The 22,768-nt window shown below is 50.1% G+C and overlaps 1 protein-coding gene across 9 annotated transcripts in view; it reads right to left on the bottom strand.

The window, feature by feature from the left end:
- The window catches only part of LOC119970677 (caspase-3-like), a 77,586-nt gene that overhangs the window by 11,095 nt on the left and 43,723 nt on the right, over positions 1-22,768 (bottom strand). For all 9 annotated transcript variants that reach the window (XM_038805678.1, XM_038805679.1, XM_038805684.1 and 6 more), the window contains one exon: positions 19,885-20,060. In XM_038805678.1, coding sequence (XP_038661606.1) covers positions 19,885-20,060 — 176 coding nt within the window. The remainder of the gene's footprint in view (positions 1-19,884; positions 20,061-22,768) is intronic.

Genomic DNA, 22,768 nt, shown 5'->3' with positions numbered 1-22,768 from the left:
GAGCAGACGCTGGGGCATACGTAGCGGTTCAAAAAACTGCTGGGGGAGGGGGCATTCCTCCGACCGCTGGAGGGGACAGGGTGTATAGGGCGCTTGCAAGGAAGCTGTGAGCAGTGGACCCTCCGAGGGAAACGGTGGTGAGATTTCATAGGTTCCAGGACGAGGAATGTATTCTGCGGTGGGCCAAACGAACGCGGAGTTGGAAGTGGGACAACAGTATCCTACGTGTGTACCAGGACCCGAGCATGGAGGTGGCGAGGAAGAGAGCAGGCTTTGACCAAGTTCAGTCAATCTTCTTCAAGAAGCAGGTGAAGTTCGGATGCTGTATCCGGCTCGTCTTTGGGTCACACGAGGGCCAGCATCATTATTTTGATTCGCCCGAAGGTGCGCTGGACTTTGCTAAAAGAAAAGGACTGGTGGGGGTCTGAGAACTCTCGAACTTTGAGGCAACTTGTTGGCCTAGAGATCTTTTCTTTTTTCTGTTTTAAATTGGTTTTGCCTCCTCTTACCATTTCGTTTCTGTTTTTGGAGTTCTGTTTAAGAGGCGGGGGGAGGGGAGTAAGCTGATTTTCCGTTTTCACGGTCTTTTTCAGTGGATGTTGGCAATGTCCCTTTTGTTTTTATTGATGTGCACTTTTGTGGGATGGAGACGGGCCTGTTTGAGTTTCGGTGGGTGGTGCTTTCGTTTTTGCGTTTTCTTGCTGTTGGTTGTTTGTCTGGGGATTGTTAGATGAGGGAATTTGTTTGCATTGGAGGGGAGGGGGGGGGGAAAGAAGCGAGGGAACAATAGATGGGAGACTTCTTGGCACCGGGGCGGGACCACCAAGCTAGCTGGGTGAGCAAGCTCGGGGAAGCACAGTGAGAGGTGTGCATATGTTCTGTTTACTAGATGGGTTAGGTCTGAGAGTAGTGTTGCTGGGGGGGGGGGGGGGGGGGGGGGGGTGAAATCGGTTTTGCTGACGAGGGAGGGACTTCGGTGGAGGGACAGTGAGGAGGTTAGAAGTGGGGGCCGCCATGGCGTCGGCCGGAGGGGGTGCAGCGCAGGGGTTGGAGGGGGGTCCAAGAAAGGGGATGGCTGAACGGGGAGCGGGCACTTTGCGTGTTTTCGCGCACCTGAGGACACTGAAGGCAGACGTGGTAATGTTGCAGGAGTAGTGGACCCAGTCAGATTGAGGAAAGGCTGAAATCAGTCAGCTTTTCCACTCGGGGTTGCGATCTTGATTAATAAGCGGGTGACATTTGAGGTGGAAGAATAGTCTCGGATGTGGGAGGTCGTTATATCATGGTCAGTGGTAAGCTGCAGGGGATGAAGGTAGTAATTTTAGTAAATTTAGAGTACCCAATTCATTTTTTTTTCAATTAAGGGGCAATTTAGCATGGCCAATCCACCTAGCTTGCACATCTTTGGGTTATGGGGGCAAAACCCACACAAACACGGGGAGAATGTGCAAACTCCACATGGACAGTGACCAGAGCTGGGATCGAACCTGGGACCTCGGCGCCGAGAGGACTTTAATACAGTTATTGATCCTGGCCTGGATCGGTCATGCTCGAGAACGGGCAGGGTGCCAACAATGGCAAAGGAACTAAAAGGTTTCATGGAGCAGATGGGAGAGGGGTGGCATAAGGTGTACTCTCAGATCGACTTCTTTGTCTTAGGTAGGGCCATACTGGCAGGGGTGGTGGACATGAGGTACTCGGCGATTACGATCTCGAACCATGCTCCGCACTGGGTTGACCTGCAGTTTAGTATGGATAGCAAGCAGCGCCCACAATGGAGGTTGGATGTCAGGCTATTGGCAGACGAAGCGGTGTGCAAGAGGCTGAGGAATTGTATGTTGAACTACCTGCAGGTGAATGATACGGGGTTGGGGCGGAGAGAAACTCCGCAGCGGTGGTCTGGGAAGCACTAAAGACAGTGGTGAGAGGAGAGTTGATTTCGATCCGGGCTCACAGGGTGATGAACCATCAATCGAACGCAAGACGAGTTGCTGTACAAAAGTTAGGCTTTAATAAGCTAGAAGTTAGCCTTGCGGTCGACTACAGTAAATGGACGACCGCCGGGCGTTCTGGGTATTTATACCTCGCTCTGGAGGCGGGGTTAACTCAGCCTCTCGACCAATCGGAGAGTTGTCACATGACTGGTCCCAACCAATCGGGCGAGAGGCACATGACCGACCAGGGCCAATGGTGAGCCAGTGTTCTGCACCAATGGCAGACAGCTATGCAAATCATTCCACCACACAGGGGCAGGTCGGATAGGGCAGAGACGGACCGAATGGTAAAAGAGATTCTACAAGTCAACAGGAAGTATGCAGTGACTCCAGAGGCAGGGCTTTTAAGGGAACGCCGGAAGCTACAGGCGGAATTTGGCTTGTTAACCACAGGGAGGGCAGTGGAACAGCTCAGAAAGGCGAAGGGGGGGCTATATACGAGCACGGGGAGAAGGCCAGCAGGATGCTTGCACAGCAGCTCAGAAAGAGGGAGGCAGCTAGAGAAATAGGGAACGTTATTGACGGGGATGGGAACTTAGTGGGGACTCAGCAGGGGTGAGTATGGCCTTCCGGGACTTTTACAACAGGTTGTATAGGTCGGAACCCCCTGCAGGGCCGGAGGGGATAAGAGTGACTAGGGTAAGAGTAGGGCCAGTCAAGGACAGTAGTGGGAAGTTGTGCGTTGAGTCCCGAGGAGATAGGTGCTAAATGAATATTTTTCGCCAGTATTCACACAGGAAAAAGACAATGTTGTTGAGGAAAATACTGAGATTCAGGCTACTAGACTAGAAGGACTTGAGCTTCATAAGAAGAAGGTGTTAGCAATTCTGGAAAGTGTGAAAATAGATAAGTCCCTGGGCCGGATGGGATTTATCCTAGGATTCTCTGGGAAGCTAAGGAGGAGATTGCTGAGCCTTTGGCTTTGATCTTTAAGTCATCTCTGTCTACAGGAATAGTGCCAGAAGACTGGAGAATAGCAAATGTTGTCCCCTTGTTCAAGAAGGGGAGTAGAGACAACCCCAGTAACTATAGACCAGTTAGTTCTGTTGTGGGCAAAGTCTTGGAAAGGTTTATAAGAGATTGGATGTATAATCATATGGCAAGGAATAATTTGATTAGAGATAGTCAACACGGTTTTGTGAAGGGTAGGTCGTGCCTCACAAACCTTATTGAGTTCTTGGAGAAGGTGACCAAACAGGTGAATGAGGGTAAAGCAGTTGATGTGGTGTATATGGATTTCAGTAAAGCGTTTAATAAGGTTCCCCACGGTAGGCTATTGCAGAAAATACAGAGGCATGGGATTTAAGGAGATTTAGCAGTTTGGATCAGAAATTGGCTCGCTGGAAGAAGACAAAGGGTGGTGGTTGATGGGAAATGTTTAGACTGGAGTCCAGTTACTAGTGCTGTACCACAAGGATCTGTTTTGGGGCCACTGCTGTTTGTCATTTTTATAAATGACCTGGAGGAGGGCATAGAAGGATGGGTGAGTAAATTTGCAGACGACACCAAAGTCGGTGGAGTTGTGAACAGTGCGGAAGGATACTACAGGTTACAGAGGGACATAGATCAGCTGCAGCGCTGGGCTGAGAGGTGGCAAATGGAATTTAATGCAGAAAAGTGTGAGGTGATTCATTTTTGAAGGAATAACAGGAAGACAGAGTACCTGGCTAATGGGAAGATTCTTGGTAGTGTGAATGAGCAGAGAGATCTCGCTGTCCATGTACATAGATCCCTGAAAGTTGCCACCCAGGTTGAGAGGATTGTTAAGAAGGCGTACCGTGTGTTAGCTTTTATTGGTAGAGGGATTGAGTTTCGGAGCCATGAGGTCATGTTGCAGCTGTACAAAACTCTGGTGCAGCCGCATTTGGAGTATTGCATGCAATTCTGGTCGCCGCATTATAGGAAGGATGTGGAAGCATTGGAAAGGGTGCAGAGGAGATTTACCAGAATGTTGCCTGGTATGGAGGGAAGATCTTATGAGGGAAGGCTGAGGGACTTGAGGCTGTTTTCGTTAGAGAGAAGGTTAAGAGGTGACGTAATTGAGGCATACAAGATGATCAGAGGATTAGATAGGGTGGACAGTGAGAGCCTTTTTCCTCGGATGCTAATGGCTAACACGGGGGGGACATAGCTTTAAATTGAGGGGAGATAGATACAGGACAGATGTCAGAGGTAGGTTCTTAGAGTAGTAAGGGCGTGGAATGCCCTGCCTGCAACAGTAGTGGACTCACCAACACTAAGGGCATTCAAATGGTCATTGGATAGACATATGGATGATAAGGGAATAGTATAGATGGGCTTTAGAGGGGTTTCACAGGTCGGCGCAACATCGAGAGCCGAAGGGCCTGTACTGCGCTGTAATGTTCTATGTTCTATGCTCCAAGGGCCTCTAGGGGCTGGTCGGGGGGTGGGGGGTTGGAGCACAAAGTCGCGCTGCATGCGGACAACCTGCTTTTGTACGTTTCAGATCCAATGGAGGGGATGGAAGTAATTATGGGAATTTGGCCGGTTTTCGGGGTATAAGCCTAATATGGGGAAGAGCGAGATGTTTGTGGTGCAGGCTCAGGGCCAGGAGAGGTGACTGGGGGAACTGCCGTTTAGATTGGTAGGGGACAGTTTCAGGTACCTAGGTATCCAAGTGGCGAGGGACTGGGAGAGGCTACATAAATTGAACTTGGACGGTTGGTGGATCAAATGAAGGAGGATTTCCGGAGATGGGATGCGCTCCCGTTGTCTCTGGCGGGCAGAGTTCAAACGGTAAAAATGACGGTCCTCGTTATTAGTTTTCCAATGTCTCCCCATATTCATCCCGAGGTCCTTTTTTAAGCGGGTCAATAAAGTTATTGCGGGCTTTGAGTGTGTGGGGGGGGGGGGGGGGGGGCAAGTCCCCGCGAGTGAAGAGGGCAATGCTCGAGCGGAGACGGGGGTATGATGGGTTGGCGCTGCCGAATTTCAGCAATTATTACTGGGTGGCTAATATAGTCACGGTGAGGAGATGGCTGGTTGTGGGGGTGGGTCGTCATGGGTGCGTATGGAGACGGCTTCTTGCAAGGGCACAAGTCTAGGGGCGTTAGTAATGGCACCTCTGCCATTCCCACCGGCACGGTACTCCACCAGTCCAGTGGTAGTGACAACCCTGAGAGTCCGGGGGCAGTGGAGGAGACGTGTGGGAGAAGAGGGGGCATCGGTCTAGTCCCCAGTCTGCGTTAATCACCGGTTTGCCCTGGGGAGGATGGATGGGAGGGGGGGTTCCCCGAATTTGGAGGAGAGTGTGGATCGAGAGGATGGGGGACTGGTTTATTGAAGGGAGCTTCCCGAGTATGAGGGCGCTGGAGGAGAAGTTTACACTGGCATAGGGAAGTGAATTTCGATATCTGCAGGTACGGAACTTTCTGCGGAGGCAGGTATCAACCTTCCCACTCCTGCCACTAAGGGGAATTCAGGATACGCTGGTTTCTAGAAGATGGGTAGGAGATGGGAGGGTTTTGGACATATATAAAGAGCTTATGGCATCAGAGGAGACACAGACTGAGGAGCTGAAGCAAAAGTAGGAGGAGGAGCTGGGGGGGCGGGGGGAAGAGATAGAGGAGGGCCTTTGGGCGGACACGTTGAGTAGGGTCACGCGACCGCAGCATGTGACAGACTCCACCTGATCCAATTTAAGGTCATTCACCGAGCTCACGTGACAGTGGCCCGGATGAGCAGATTCTTTGGAGTGGAGGACATGTATGCGAAATGTGCGAGAGGGCCAGCGAACCATGTCCACATGCTCTGGGCATGTCCAAAGCCGAGGGGATTTTGGCAGAGGTTTGCTGACGTCATGTCCAAGGTATTAAATACAAGGGTGACATTGAGTCTAGAGGTGCCGATTTTCGGGGTGTCGCAGGATCTGGGAATTCAGGAGGAGAAAGAGGCAGATGTTCTGGCCTTTGCTTCCCTGGTAGCCCGGAGGCGGATATTACTAACATGGAGGGACTCGAAGCCCCCAAATCGGAGATCTGGCTATCGGACATGGCTGGCTTCCTCCGCCTGGAGAAAATTAAGTTCACCATGAGAGGGTCACTGTTACATTGTTTATCTTGTTGCTGTTACAATGCCAAAGAAATACCTCCATAAAATGTTTATTAAAAAAAAATAATAATTTCAGGAGGGTAATGAAAACATCAACTGCATTCCAGGGAAAAGAGAGAAGTGCAAGTTGGTGAGTAACATAAAAGCTGACTGTTAAAACTTTAAAAAGATTAGCAAAGGACAAGTGTGGGTCTGTTACAGGAGCCAGAATTTATAATGGACAAAAGGGAGATGGCGGAGAAACTGAATAATTACTTTGCGCTTGTCTTCATGGCAGAAGACACATAAAATCTTCCAGAATTACTTGGGAACCAAGGGATATTGAAAACAAGGAACAGAAAGAAATTATTAATAAAGAGATGGTACTCAAAACGTAATTAGATTAAAGGTTGATAAATACCCTGGACCAGGTGAAGTACTTCTCAGTGTTGAAGATGGTTGATGGATTGGTGGTTACCTTTCAAAATTCTATGGAATCTGGAAAGGTTCTTGCAGATTTGAAAGAAACAAATCTAACCCCACTGTTTAAGAAGGGAGGGGAGAGAAAATGCAGACCTGTTCGTTTGACGTCAGTAATAAGGAAAATGTTAAAATCTATTGGGTGCGATAACTGCACTCGTGAAAAATAATGATATGGTTGGGCAGTCAACATGGATTGATGAAAGGGAAATAGTGTTTGACAAACTTGGGGAGTGTTGTAAGGATGTTACTGTAGCATAAAGGAGAATCAATGGATGTGGTGTATTTGGATTTTCAGGCTTTCGATAATGTCCCACACAAGAGGTTAGTAAACAAACGTCGAGCACATGGGATTGCAGGTAATATGTTGCAATACATTGGGAACTGGTTAAATAACAGAGAACAGAGTGGAATAAATGGGCCATTCTCAGGACGGCAGGCTGTTTGTTACTAGTGGGGTAACGCAAGGCTAAGTGCTGGGGCCACAACTGTTCGCAATTTATGTATGATTTAGATATCAGGACCAAACGTAATATTTCCAAATTTGCCAATGACACAAAATTAGGTGGGAATGAGAGTTGTGAGGATTCCAGAAGGCTTCAAGGGGATTTGGACATGCAAGAACATGGCAGATGGAATATAGTGTGAATAAGTATGAAGTTATCTAATTTGGTAGGAAGTAACAGAAAGGAAGAGTGTTTCTCAAATTGTAAGAGGCTGAATCAGGCGGCCCAAAGTAAAGCGATACAAGAAACTGAGCTGAAGTTGCCCAGCCAGGAGGATTATCTAACTGGCACAAGGTGGAGGTGTTGGATGAGGGCCACAAGAGAATGCAGGAGAAGTTAGAGGACCCAGAGAACAGGTCCAGGAGGCAGAACGTAAGGATCATTGGCCTCCCCAAAGGAATTGAGGAGCCAAATGCGAGAGCATATGTGGCGAGCATGCTGGAGACGCTGATGGGGCCCGGGGCGTTTTCTCAGCCCCTGGAAGTGGACGGAGCGCATTGAGCCCTCACAAGGAAGCCTAAGGCGAATGACCCGCCGAGGGCCATGGTGGTGTGTTTCCACCGTTTATTGGACAAAGAACTTGTCTTGCGGTGGGCCAAGAGGGAGTGGAGTAGCAGATGGGAGAACAGCGAGGTGCGCATCTACCAGGACCTGGGAGCGGAGCTGGCCAAGAGACCTGCTGAGTTTAACCGGCTGAAGACAATCCTCTTCAAGAAGGGGATGAAATTCGGGATGCTGTATCCAGCGCGGTTGTGGGTTACGCACGAAAACCGGCATTTTTACTTTGAGGCACCGGACGATTTATGGTCTTTTATCAAAGAAAAGAAGTTGGAAGCGTCTTAAAAGGACACTTAAGTCTTGAAGGAGTTATGTGGCAGCGGTTTGTAATTTTTGTAATTCTTATATCGGTTCAAATAAGACTTATGGGGTTCTGGGTTACGTATTGGGCTGGGGTGGTGGTCTGAGGGAGCTTTGTTTTTGCAGAGATTGGATGCGGAGGGGAGCCCTGAAGTTGGTGCTATTCTGTGGGAGGTTCGGTCTGGTTTCAAGCGATTGTTTCTTCATTGGTTTATGTTAATATCTTTTACTTGAGGTTGTTTACTTACTGGGGACTGCGATGTTTTAAATGGTTTATGCATGTCAGGAGAGGGGTTCGAACAATAGGGAGCCAGACTGTTTGGCACCAAGGGTGGGGGCTGTCGGGGTCAGCATGGGGCAGCTGGCTCTCGGAAGCGTGATCGGGGGTGCACATGTGCTAAAATGGTGCTTGACCTGGGGGATTAGGTTTCGGGGACCGTTGTTTGGGGGGGGGGGGGGGATTAAGGGGGTGGCTGCTTTGCTGACAGGGGAGGAACTATTATCGGGGAACAAAAGGGAGGTAGAGGGCGGTGGCTGCTTGTGGGGGAGTTCAGGGAAGCAGGGGGCGCGGGCTCTGGGCTGACCAAAAAAGGTTATGGCTAGTCGGCATGGGGTGGGGGCGGGGGCTGTGTGTGTGGGGTAGCCTCCCCGTCTAGGCTGATTACGTGGAATGGGAGGGGTTTGAATGGGCCGGTCAAAAGGGCTTGCGTTTTCGCACATTTAAAAGGGGCTGAAGGCAGACATAGCAATGCTTCAGGAGACACATCTAAAGATTATTGATCAGACGAGATTGAGAATGGGGTGGGTTGGTCAGGTGTTTCACCCTGTGCTGGACTCAAAGACCAGGGGGGTAGCAATATTGATCAGCAAGCAGGTGGCGTTTGAGGCTGGAAGAATTGTGGCAGACAAGGGGGTTAGATATATAATGGTGAGTGGGAAGCTGGAGGGTGTATGGGGGGTTCTTGTAAATGTATATGCTCCGATCTGGGATTTATGAGATGGGTGTCAGGCAAGATCCCGGATCCTAGAGTTTCATGGCTTGATCATGGGGGGAGACTTTAACACGGTCATTGATCCCGATCTGGACTGGTCAAAATCCAGGACTGGAAGAAGGCCAGACGCGGCGAAGGAGCTGAGGGAATTTATGGAGCAGATGGGGGGGGGGGGGGGGGGGGGGGGGCGGTAGACCCGTGGAGATTTGAATGGCCGAGGGCGAAGGAGTTTTCGTTTTTTTCTCATGTCCATAAAGTTTACTCCCACATTGATTTTTTTGTTCTAAGCAGGGCGCTAATTCCCAAGGTGGCAGGTACGGAATATTCGGCGAGTGCAGTCTCTGATCATGCCCTGCATTGGGTGGATTTGCAGTTGAGTGAGGAGAGAGGGCAGCGCCCATTGTGGAGGCTGGATGTGGGGTTGTTAGCGGACAAAGCGGTTTGCCGGCGGGTGAATAAATCCATTCAGAATTACCTGGATACAAACGATACGGGTGAGGTATCAGCAGCGGTAGTTTGGGAGGCTCTGAAAGCAGTTGTAAGAGGGGAACTAATTTTGATTCAGTCCCACAGAGAAAAGGTGGAACGAGCAGAGAGGGAGAGATTAGTGGAGGAGATACTTCGAGTGGATAGGAGATATGCGGAGGCCCCGGACGTCGGGCTCCTGAGGGAGCATCGGAAACTACACACAGAGTTTGAGTTGTTGACCACGGGGAGGGCGGTGGAGCAGTTGAGGAGGGCAAGGGGGTCTATGAATATGGGGAAAAGGTGAGCAGGATGTTGGCACACCAGCTTAGGAAGAGAGAAGCAGCCAGGGAATAGAGAGGGCAACATGGTATTGGACCCGGGGGGGCTGAATGACGATTTTAGAGAATTGTGTAGTAAATTGTATGAGTCGGAACCCCCACCTGGTATCGAAGGGATGAGGCGATTCCTAGATCAGTTGAGGTTCCCGAGGGTGGAGGAGGACCTGGTGGAGGGGCTGGGGGACCCGATTAAGGCAGAGGTAATTGTTAAAGGACTGGAGGGCATGCAGTCGGGCAAGGCTCCGGGCCCGGACGCTAACCCGGTAGAGTTCTATAGGAAGTTCAGAGGTGTTGTGCCCACTGCTGATGAGAACCTTTAATGAGGCTATAGAGAGGTGAATCCTCCCCCAACGATGTCGCAGGCCTCGATTTCGCTCATCCTTAAACAAGAAAAAGGACCCGGAGCAATGTGGGTCATGTAGGGCAATCTCGCTTTTGAACGTAGATGCCAAGCTGCTGGCTAGGATTTTGGCCACTAGGGTAGAAGACTGTGTCCCGGGGGTGATGGGGGGACCAAACGGGACTTGTTAAGGGTAGACAGCTCAATGCTAACGTTCAGAGGCTTTTGAATGTAATTATGATGCCCTCAGAAGGAGAAGAGGCGGAGGTGGTGGTTGCAATGGACACGGAGAAGGCTTTTGATTGGGTGGCGTGGGAGTATCTCTGGGAGATGCTGGGAAGGTTTGGTTTGGGGAGGGCATCATTGACTGGGTGCGATTGCTCTACCAGGCGCCGGTAGCGAGTGTGTGCACGAACCGGTTGAGGTCGGGGTACTTTAGGCTACACCGAGGGACGAGGCAGAGGTGCCCCCTCTCCCCATTGCTGTTCGCTCTGGCTATAGAGCTGTTAACCATGGCGCTCAGAGCATCAAGGAAGTGGCAAGGGCTGGTTTGGCGGGTAGGGGGAAAAGCACCGGGTTTCGCTGCACGTGACGATCTACTCTTGTACATCTCGGACCGGATGGATGGGATGGGGAAGGTTATGCAGATCTTGGGGGAATTTGGCAGGTTCTCGGGGCACAAATTGAACGTGGGAAAAAGTGAATTGTTCGTAATCCAGGCAAGGGGGCAGGAGAAGAGTTTGATGGAGCTGCCACTCAGGACGGTAGAGGAGCTTTCACTACCTGGGAATACAGGTGGCTCGGAAACGGGAGGCATTACACAAGCTCAACCTAACCCGGCTGGTGGAGCAAATGGAGGGGGACTTTAAAAGATGGGATATGCTCCTGCTATCGCTGGCAGGGAGGGTACAGACCGTGAAAATGACGGTGCTCCCCAGATTTTTGTTTGTCTTCCAGTGCTTTCCCATCTCCAAGGCCTTTTTCAAGTGGGTAAACAAGATTATTTAGGGCTTGGTATGGCCGATTAAAACCCCGCGGGTGAAGAAAATGTTGTTGGAGCGCAGTCGGGGGGGGGTTGGCGCTGCCGAACTTCTGCAACTAATACAGGGTGGCGAATATAGAGATGATTAGGAAGTGGGTAATGGGGGAGTGGATGGAGGCAGCGTCATGCAAAGGCACCAGTTTAGGAGCACTGATAACGGCACCTCTGCCGTTCCCGACGGCCCGGTACTCCACTAGCCCGATGTTGGTGACGGCATTGAGGATCTGGGGGCAATGGAGAAGGTACAAGAAGGTGGAGGGTGCGTCAGTCTGGACCCTGATTTGCAACAACCACAGGTTCATGCCGGGCAGGATAGATGGCGGGTTCCAAAGTTGGCAGAGAGCAGGAATTAGGAAGATGGGAGATCTATTCATAGATGGGACTTTCAAAAGGGCGCAAGAGGGAGAGCCAGCTGGGACTTTCAAACGAGCGCGAGAGGTGAGCCAGCTGGGACTTTCAAAAGAGCGCGAGAGGGAGAGCCAGCCGGGACTTTCAAAAGAGCGCGAGAGGGAGAGCCAGCCGGGACTTTCAAAAGAGCGCGAGAGGTGAGCCAGACGGGACTTTCAAAAGAGCGCGAGAGGGAGAGCCAGCCGGGACTTTCAAATGAGCACGAGGGGGAGAGCCAGCCGGGACTTTCAAAAGAGCGCGAGAGGTGAGCCAGATGGGACTTTAAAAAGGGCGCGAGAGGTGAGCCAGCCGGGACTTTCAAAGAGCGCGAGAGGGAGAGCCAGCCGGGACTTTCAAAAGAGCACGAGAGGGAGAGCCAGCCGGGACTTTCAAACGAGCACGAGAGGGAGAGCCAGCCGGGACTTTCAAACGAGCGCGAGAGGGAGAGCTAGCCGGTACCGATCCTGTTTTTCTTTTAATATAAGGCGGGAACCGGAATTACGACCCGCGGACTTCTGGGAAGGTTCCCCCCCCCCCCCAGCCAATAAATTCTGGTGGAGAGGAAACCCGAGACACTACACGTATAGTGTCTCCCACCCGCCCTCCTCCTCTAACCTAATAATAAGACCCATTGGTGTGAGCAGGTAAGTGCTATATTATATTATTATTTTTTATTTATTTTATATTTGTTAACCAGAACTTGGTTGGAACTTAGAGGGGTGGCAGGGAAGGCTGTGCAATGTTCCTCCTGCAGGATGTTTGAGGTGATGGATACCGTTAGTGTCCCTGCTGATTTTACCTGCAGGAAGTGCAGCCATCTCCAGCTCCTCCAAGACCGAGTTAGGGAACTGGAGCTGGAGTTGGATGAACTTCGGATCATTCGGGAGGCAGAGGGGGGTCATAGATAGGAGCTTCAGGGAAGTAGTTACACCAAAGACTGGAGATAGATGGGTAACTGTAAGAGGGACTGGGAAGAAGCAGTCAGTGCAGGGACCCCCTGCGGTCGTTCCCCTGAGTAACAAGTATACCGTTTTGGATACTTGTTTGGGGGGGGGGGGGGGGGGGGGGACGACACGACTTACCAGGGGTAAGCCATGGGGTACGGGCCTCTGGCACGGAGTCTGTCCCTGTTGCTCAGAAAGGAAAGGGGGAGAGGAGCAAAGCAGTAGTAATTGGGGACTCAATAGTCAGGGGCACAGATTGGAGATTTTGTGGGAGCGAGAGAGACTCGTGTTTGGTATGTTGCCTCCCAGGTGCAAGGGTGCGTGATGTCTCGGATCGTGTTTTCTGGGTCCTTAAGGGGCAGGGGGAGCAGCCACAAGTCGTAGTCCACATTGGCACTAACGACATAGGTAGGAAAGGGGACAAGGATGTCAGGCAGGCCTTTAGGGAGCTAGGATGGAAGCACAGAGCGAGAACAAACAGAGTTGTTATCTCTGGGTTGTTGCCCGTGCCACGTGATAGTGAGACGAGGAATAGGGAGAGAGAGCAATTAAACACGTGGCTACAGGGATGGTGCAGGCGGGAGGGATTCAGATTTCTGGATAACTGGGGCTCTTTCTGGGGAAAGTGGGACCTCTATAGACAGGATGGTCTACATCTGAACCTGAGGGGCACCAATATCCTGGCGGGGGGGGGGGGGGGGGGGGGGGGGAGATTTGTTAGTGCTCTTTGCGGGGGTTTAAACTAATTCAGCAGGGGCATGGGTACCTGGATTGTAGTTTTGGGGTACGGGAGATTGAGAGTGTAGAGGTCAGGAGCACAGATTTGACTTCGCAGGAGGGTGCCAGTGTTCAGGTAGGTGGTTTGAAGTGTGTCTACTTCAATGCCAGGAGTATACGAAATAAGGTAGGGGAACTGGCAGCATGGGTTGGTACCTGGGACTTCGATGTTGTGGCCATTTCAGAGACATGGATAGAGCAGGGACAGGAATGGTTGTTGCAGGTTCCGGGGTTTAGGTGTTTTAGTAAGCTCAGAGAAGGGGCAAAAGAGGGGGAGGTGTGGCGCTGCCAGTCAAGGACAGTATTACGGTGGCGGAAAGGATGCTAGATGGGGACTCTTCTTCCGAGGTAGTATGGGCTGAGGTTAGAAACAGGAAAGGAGAGGTCACCCTGTTGGGAGTTTCCTATAGGCCACCTAATAGTTCTAGGGATGCAGAGGAAAGGATGGCGAAGATGATTCTGGCAAAGAGTGAAAGTAACAGGGTAGTTGTTTTGGGAGACTTTAACTTTCAAAATATTGACTGGAAAAGATATAGTTCGAGTACATTAGATGGGTCGTTCTTTGTACAATGTGTGCAGGAGGGTTTCCTGACACAATATGTTGACAGGCCAACAAGAGGCGAGGCCACATTGAATTTGGTTTTTGGTAATGAGCCAGGCCAGGTGTTAGATCTGGAGGTAGGTGAGCACTTTGGAGACAGTGACCACAATTCAGTGACCTTTACGTTAGTGATGGAAAGGGATAAGTATACCCCGCAGGGCAAGAGTTATAGCTGGGGGAAGGGCAATTATGATGCCTTTAGACATGACTTAGGATGTGTAGGTTGGAGAAGTAGGCTGCAAGGGTTGGGCACACTGGATATGTGGAGCTTGTTCAAGGAACAGCTATTGTGTGTTCTTGATAAGTACGTACCAGTCAGGCAGGGAGGAAGGGGTCGAGCGAAGGAACCGTGGTTTACCAAAGAAGTGGAATCTCTTGTTAAGAGGAAGAAGGAGGCCTATGTGAAGATGAGGCGTGAAGTTTCAGTTGGGGCGCTTGATAGTTACAAGGAAGCGAGGAAGGATCTAAAGAGAGAGCTAAGACGAGCAAGGAGGGAACATGAGAAGTCTTTGGTAGGTAGGATCAAGGAAAACCCAAAAGCTTTCTATAGGTATGTCAGGAATAAAAGAATGACTAGGGTAAGAGTAGGGCCAGTCAAGGACAGTGGTGGGAAGTTGTGTGTGGAGGCTGAGGAGATAAGCGAGATACTAAATGAATACTTTTCGTCAGTATTCACTCAGGAAAAAGATAATGTTGTGGAGGAGAATGCTGAGACCCAGGCTATTAGAATAGATGGCATTGAGGTGCGTAGGGAAGAAGTGTTGGCAATTCTGGACACGGTGAAAATAGATAAGTCCCTGGGGCCTGATGGGATTTATCCTAGGATTCTCTGGGAAGCCAGGGAAGAGATTGATGAGCATTTGGCTTTGATTTTTAGGTCATCATTGGATACAGGAATAGTGCCAGAGGACTGGAGGATAGCAAATGTGGTCCCTTTGTTCAAGAAGGGGAGTAGAGATAACCCCGGTAACTATAGGCCGGTGAGCCTCACGTCTGTTGTGGGTAAAGTCTTGCAGAGGATTATAAGAGATACGATTTATAATCATCTAGATAGGAATAATATGATTAGGGATAGTCAGCATGGTTTTGTGAAGGGTAGGTCATGCCTCACAAACCGTATCAAGTTCTTTGAGAAGGTGACTGAACAGGTAGACGAGGGTAGAGCAGTTGATGTGGTGTATATGGATTTCAGTAAAGCGTTTGATAAGGTTCCCCACAGTCGGTTATTGCAGAAAATACGGAGGCAGGGGATTGAGGGTGATTTAGAGATGTGGATCAGAAATTGGCTAGTTGAAAGAAGACAGAGGGTGGTGGTTGATGGGAAATGTTCAGAATGGAGTTAAGTTACGAGTGGCGTACCACAAGGATCTGTTCTGGGGCCGTTGCTGTTTGTCATTTTTATAAATGACCTAGAGGAGGGCGCAGAAGGTTGGGTGAGTAAATTTGCAGACGACACTAAAGTCGGTGGAGTTGTAGACAGTGCGGAAGGATGTTGCAGGTTACAGAGGGACATAGATAAGCTGCAGAGCTGGGCTGAGAGGTGGCGAATGGAGTTTAATGTGGAGAAGTGTGAGGTGATTCACTTTGGAAAGAATAACAGGAATGCGGAATGTTTGGCTAATGGTAAAATTCTTGGTAGTGTGGATGAGCAGAGGGATCTCGGTGTCCATGTACATAGATCCCTGAAAGTTGCCACCCAGGTTGATAGGGTTGTGAAGAAGGCCTATGGTGTGTTGGCCTTTATTGGTAGAGGGATTGAGTTCCGGAGCCATGTGGTCATGTTGCAGCTGGCAAAACTCTGGTACGGCCGCATTTGGAGTATTGCGTACAGTTCTGGTCGCCTCATTATAGGAAGGACGTGGAAGCTTTGGAACGGGTGCAGGAGGAGATTTACCAGGATGTTGCCTGGTATGGAGGGAAAATCTTGCCTGGTATGGAGGAAAGGCTGATGGACTTGAGGCTGTTTTCGATAGAGAAGAAGGTTAAGAAGTGACTTAATAGAGGCATACAAAATGATCAGAGGGTTAGATAGGGTGGACAGTGAGAGCCTTCTCCCGCGGATGGAGGTGGCTAGCACGAGGGGACATAGCCTTAAATTGAGGGGTAATAGATATAGGACAGAGGTCAGAGGTAGGTTTTTTACGCAAAGAGTGGTGAGGCTGTGGAATGCCCTACCTGCAACAGTAGAGAACTCGCCAAAATTGAGGGCATTTAAAAGTGTATTGGATAAGCATATGGATGATAATGACATAGTGTAGGTTAGATTTTGCCTTTAGTTTTTGACTTCCCATGTCGGTGCAACATCGTGGGCTGAAGGGCCTGTACTGCGCTGTATCGTTCTATGTTCTATCTCCCAAGGCGCTGGAGGAAAAGTTCAAGCTGCCGCCGGGGAATGGTTTCAGATATTTACAAGTCCGGGACTTTCTGAGGGAAAAGGTGTTGGGTTTCCCGCTGATCCAGCTACGGGAGATACAGGACAGAGGAGTGTCCGGTACCTGGGTGGGGGAGGGGAAAGTGTTGGATATCTATCAGGAGTTGTTGGAGGCAGAGGAGACCCCGGTGGAGGAGGAGCTAGGTGGGGAGTTAGAGGCAGGTCTGTGGGCGGACGCCTTAAGCAGGGTTAATTCCTCCTCATCATGTGCTAGGCTCAGTCTAATACAGTTTAAGGTGGTACACCAGGCACACATGACGGCGGCGAGGATGAGCAAATTTTTCAGTGTAGAAGATATATGTGCGGGAAGCCCAGCAAACCATGTCCACATGTTCTGGGTATGCCCGAAGCTTGGAGGATTCTGGCAGGGGTTTGCCAAGACAATGTCCAAGGTGCTAGGTACGCGGGTGGTGCCGAGCCCAGAGATAGCGATCTTTGGAGTATCAGAAGACCTGGGAGTTCAGGGAGGCCGACGTTTTGGCCTTTGCCTCCCTGGTAGCCCGGAGACAGATCCTTTTAATGTGGAGGGACTTGAAGCCCCCGAATGTGGAGACTTGGGTCAGTGACAGGGCTGGGTTTCTCAAGCTGAAGAAAATAAAGTTTGCCTCAAGGGGGTCAATTCTGGGGGGGGGGGGGGGGGGGGGGTTCTCTTGGAGGTGGCAGCCGTTAGTCGACCTTCTCGGGGAAAATTTATATGTCAGCAGAAGCAGCATTCTGAAGGGGGGGGGGGGGGGAGAAAAAGAGGGTAGGTGCAATATGGTTAAGGTACGTACAGAAGGGGTTGGCTGGGAAATGTCTAGTTTACCATGTTGATGTTTATATTATTATTGTTTTGTTTGTTATTGTCATTAAAATTTTGCAAAGTTTCAACAAAAATATTTATTTTTTAAAAAATTGTAAGAGGCTGGGAAGTGTTGATGTCCAAAGGGACCTTTGTTTATGGGTCACTGAAAGCTAACATGTGCAGCACCCAATTGGCAAGGCAAATATTATGTTGACCTTTATTGCAAGGAGGTACAAGATGTCATGCTGGAATTGCACAGAGCATTGGTGACAATGCACCTGGAATTAAATTTTTATTTATGTTTTACAGGAAGTGGGCTTCACTGGCTCGGCCAATTTTTTTGCCCATCTCAAACTGCCCTCGAGAAGGTAGTGAGCTGCCTTCCTGAACCGCTGCAGTACACATGCTGTAGATACACCCACTGCGCTATTAGGAGGGAGTTCAACAATTTTGACCCAGTGACAGTGAAGAAACAGTGATATGTTTCCAAGACAGGATGTGTGGTTTGATGGGGAACTTCCAGGTGATGGTGTTCCTTTGTATCTGCTGCCCTTGTCCTTCTTGATGGTAATGGTCGTGGGTTTGGAAGGTGCTGCCTCAGAAGGCTGATAAGTCAATCTCTCCATACCCGAGATCATCCTAATTAACCTTCTTTGAACGGCCCATCTCCAATGAAAGAATATCTTTCCTTCAATAAGGAGACCAAAGCTGTTCACAATACTCCATATGTGGTCTCACCTGTACCTTGTACAACTGCAGCAAGACCTCCCCACTCTTACATTCCAACCCTCTTGAAATAAGGGCCAACATTCTGTTAGCCTTCTGACTACCTACTGGACATGTGTGCTAACTCTCTGGGCGCGATTCTCCGATGCCGCGCACTCGGCCAAGTTTCACGATGGCGTCGGAGGCTGCTCCTCGCCCCCTATTCTCCCCTCCCCCGGGGGACTAGGAGGGGCGTTTCGAGAAACTCGGCCGCCGGGCCTTGACGCTTGCGTCAAAGCGGCGCGCCGAGAATGACGCGACGGCGGCACCTAAGTGACGTCAGCCGCGCATGCGCAGGTTGGTCGGCTCCAACCCGCGCATGCGCGGTTGCCGTCTTCCCCTCCGCTGCCCCGCAAGACGTGGCGGCTTGATCTTGCGGGGCGGCGGAGGGGAAAGAGTGCGTCTCTTGGAGACGCCGGCCCGACAATCGGTGGGCACCGACCTCGGGCCAGTCCCCTCCCGAGCACGGCCGTGGTGCCCGATCCCCTCTCCGCCCCCCACAGGCCCCAAACTTACCTTTCGCGCTATGTTCACGCCGGCAGCGACCAGGTGTGGTTGCCGGCGGCGTGAACAGATCGGGAACGTCAGGCCGCTCGGCCCATCCGGGCCGGAGAATCGCTGATCGCTGTGAAAAACGGCGAGTGCCGGTTCCGCGACATGCCATTTTGGGGGGGGGGGGGGGGGGAGGAAAGAGAGAATCGCGGGGGGGGTGGCCAGGGCAGCATGTCGTGATTCTCCCGGCCCTCCCGCGATTCTCCCACCCGGCGTGGGGAGTGGAGAATCGCGCCCTCTATGTTTCGTGCACAAGTACCCTCAAGTCCCTTTGTGCTGAAACTTCCTCCATTTAAAGAATACTGTTCTTTTGTTCTCCTTTCCAAAATGAACAGCTTCAGATTTTCCCACAGTATACTCCATTTGCCAACTTTTTGCCCCCTTACTTAACCTATCAATATTGCTTTGTAAATGGTTAGTATCCCTCTCACAACTTGTCTTTCCACCTATTTGTGTCATCTGCAAATTTGGCTACAGTGCATTCACTTCCTTCCCCCAAGTCATTAATATGTATTGCAAACAGTTGCAGTCCCAGCAGTGATCCCTATGGAACTGGCAATACATCTTTACTTGGGCAGGTGAGTCAATTCGGGCAGATACAGGGTCAAGGAAATTTGACAAAGATGCCAGTCAGCTCATAAATTTATCATCCATTCCTGTAATCCATAACTGCAGTTAAATGCTGTATTTGAATCCTTTAAGAGACTGTTGTAAGAATACAGAAACGGGAAGATTGTAATGGAAAGGAATAATTTTTTTTTGGAAAATAAAAGTGAACCAGTGCAGACAGGAGGAATAAATAGGTATCTTTTGGAGTAGCAGACAGTGACTATGGGGTGCTTGGGCCCCGCCGATTCACATAATACATCAATTATTTGGATGAGGGAACCAAAAGTAATATTTCCAAGTTTGCTGACAACACAAAGCAAGGATGTCTTACTGCAGCCGTACAGGGCCTTGGTGAAACCACACCTGGAGTATTGTTTGCAATTTGGTCCTCTTATCTAAGAAAGGGAATAGAATCATAGAATCTACAGTGCAGAAGGAGGCCACTTGGCCCATCGAGCATGCACCGGCCCTTGGAAAGAGCACCCTCCAACCTATCCCCCGAACCCCCACCTAACCCCTTTTCTTTTGGACACTAAGGGCAATTTAGCATGGTCAATCCACCTAACCTGCACATCTTTGGACTGTGGGAGGAAACCCACGCAGACATAGGGAGAACGTGCAGACTCCACGTGGACAGTGACCCAAGCTGGGAATCGAACCTGGGACCCTGGAGTTGTGAAGCAACTGTGCTGACCACTGTTCTACTGTGCTGCCCAAGGAGACTAATTGAAAAGGTTGAAACATGTGCTTGCTAGAGGGACCTAGCTATTCTGCAACTTGACATAGCACTTTCGCAAAAGGAAACAGGAAGCATAATGGCTCTGGGCCTATTTCTGTCCACATCCTACTACTCGCCACAGATATCCTCAATACTAAAAGATGCAAAAATACATGTGGACATCTATAATCTAGCTTTCTAATTTTGGTGGCTTAGAGCACAAGCAGGTCACACACTTTCATTCCTACCTGTATAAAAAACAGCTTTGGCTTGCCAACCAGAGATCTGCATCGATCTCCTCTAAAAATACTGGTTAATTCTTTAAGTTCTTGAAAACCATCGGTTCCATAAAGTTTCCCATCATCTCCATGGCTAAGGAAGATACAGACAAAAGAAGCCATTTGGCTGTGGTCACGCTTGGCAGCTATTAACGAAAACAAAATCCAGGTTTAAACATCAAAATAACTTTCAAAGATTTTATTAGTCAAAAAATTGTTATTAATTTGAGAAATAAAATTGTGCTGAAATCAAAGCTTACACCATCTCGACTTGGAACTATATCACCAATCCTTCACTGCTGCTGAGTCAATAACCTGGAACTTCCATTCTAACAGCACTGTGGGTGTACCTGCACCAGATGCACTGCAGCAGTCCAAAATGGTGGCTCATAACCACCTTCATAAGGCAATTAGCAATGGGGATGATGGCCTTCCCAGCAACACTCATGAATTTGCAGGGAAATCATTACAATAAGCGCCATGATTCTGAATAGCATGTTCAGAGCACATCCCCAAAAGGCTTAATGCCAGTAAACTCCTGCCATCTCGCTTAGGTCTTGTATTTGAACAGCAGGGTTAATGGCAAGCGTAAAGTTAGAAGTACCAAGATTAAATCTATATCTCAGCACAGGAATGGAAACCTTCACCCTTTTTGGCAACAGAGGGTGGAGGGCACAATAGAGAGACAGAATTTTTATTTGATTGAACAAAGTCACTATACCAAAGACAAAACAGTTTTAATCTACGTCAGTGAAAACAAAGTTAGCAACGGCAATTTGTATTTCTGGAGCACTTTAACAGAATAAACATTCCAAGACATCTATAGAAACATTAATAAAATTTAACTCCAAATCACATAAGGAGATATTAGGACAGATGGGCAAAACCATGGACAAAGGAAGCAGGTTTAAATAGCCTCTTAAAGGAGGAGGAGGAGGAGGAGGAGAGGGAGACCATAAAACTTGTAGTATAAACAAACGGAATAGTGAGACGGGTGTTCTTGGAGCGGGGCAGGGATGGGGGGGGGGGGGGGGGGGCTGGCGTTGCCCAACCTCTGTGGGTGCTATTGGGCTGCCAACGCAGCGATGGTGCGTAAGTGGGTAATGGACGGGGAGGAGGCGGCATGGAAGAGGCTGGAGATGGCATCCTGTGTGGGTACGAGCCTGGAAGCGCTTGCAACGGCGCCGCTGCCGCTCCCTCCGACGAGGTATACCACGAGCCCGGTGGTGGCAGCTACCCTCAAGATTTGGGGGCAATGGAGGCGGTACAAGGCGGAGGTGGGGGCCTCGATTGGGTCCCCGATACGGGGAACCACCGGTTTGTTCCGGGGAGAATTGATGGCGGGTTCCTGAGTTGGCACAGGGCAGGTGTCAGGAGGCAGGGGGACCTGTTCATAGACAGCAAGTTTGCGAGCCTGGGTTAGCTGGAAGGGAAGTTCAGGCTCCCCCCGGGGAACACCTTTAGGTACATGCAAGTAAGGGCGTTTGTCAGGCGGCAGGGTTCCCCCTGCTGCCGCCACGTGGGGTCCAGGACAGGGTGCTCTCGGGAGTATGGGTTGGAGAGGGGAGGTTCTTGGACATATACCAAGTGATGCAGGAGGAGCTGAAAGATAAATGGGAGGAGGAGCTGGGTGAGGAGATTGAGGGGGGACGTGGGCGGATGCCCTAGAAAGGGTGAACTCCTCCTCTTTGTGTGCGAGGCTTAGCCTCATACAGTTTAAGGTACTGCATAGGGCTCATATGACCAGGACAAGGATGAGCCGGTTTTTTGGGACCGAGGACAGGTGTATTAGTTGCTCAGGGAGCCCAGCAAACCATGTCCACATGTTCTGGGCATGCCCAGCGCTGGGGGAATTTTGGAAGGGTGTAGCAAGGACGGTATCGAGGGTGGTAGGATCCAGGGTCAATCCAGGCTGGGGACTCGCAATATTTGGGGTTGCAGTGGGGCCGGGAGTGCAGGAGGCGAAAGAGGCCGGTGTTCTGGCCTTTGCGTCCCTAGCCCGGCGGAGGATTCTTCTTCAGTGGAAGGATGCGAGGCCCCCAAGTGTGGAGGCCTGGGTCAACGATATGACGGGGTTTATTAAATTAGAGAGGGTGAAATTTGCCCTAAGGGGGTCAGTGCAGGGGTTTTTCAGGAGATGGCAAACATTCCTAGATCTCCTGGCAGAACAGTAAAAACAAAAGGTCAGCAGCAGCAGCAACCCAGGGGGGGGGGGGGGGGGGGGGGGTTGTCTCTTTGTTTTGGGTTGAATATCTGTTCTTTTTGCCAATGACGGGCGTTAATTTATTGTTTCTCTTTGTATTTACGGCGGGGGGGGGGTTCTGTTTTTTTTGTTCTTGGAATTTTCTGTTATTGTTTTCTTTTTTGTGGAAATGTGAATAAAAATTATTTTTAAAAAAACAAAAAAAACCACTGAATAGTTAAAAATTGTTATAATACAAATTGTTCTGTACATTTGAGGACATGTGCAATTTATGGGGCGCGATTTAACAGAAAAAAAGGTCTTGTTTTGGGCATGAAAAGCCGGGTGTTTTTTCAGTGCTATGACCCCGCTATCAAACGTGACTTTGATTTTTTTGGGCCTCAGCGAGGAACGTCCCGCCAAAGTCACACTTACTTCACTTCTTGCACTGTCAAGCTTAGCCATTTCCAAATGCCACCCAATCTCTCGACCCCCTCAGCCACCTCACCGTAGTCTCCGGATGCCCCCCACCAACTTATCTCTTAGGGGGTTCCTTGAGCCCCATACCCCATCTCTTAAGGGCAGGGCACCCTGAGCCCAATCCCTGGCACCCAGACAGTGCCAAGATGCCAGCATCAGGGTACCACTCTGCCCAGATTCCAACCACCCAGG

Source organism: Scyliorhinus canicula, chromosome 8, assembly GCF_902713615.1.
Source record: "Scyliorhinus canicula chromosome 8, sScyCan1.1, whole genome shotgun sequence".
NCBI lineage: Eukaryota > Metazoa > Chordata > Chondrichthyes > Carcharhiniformes > Scyliorhinidae > Scyliorhinus > Scyliorhinus canicula.
This window is presented reverse-complemented; position numbering and strand designations above follow the sequence as displayed.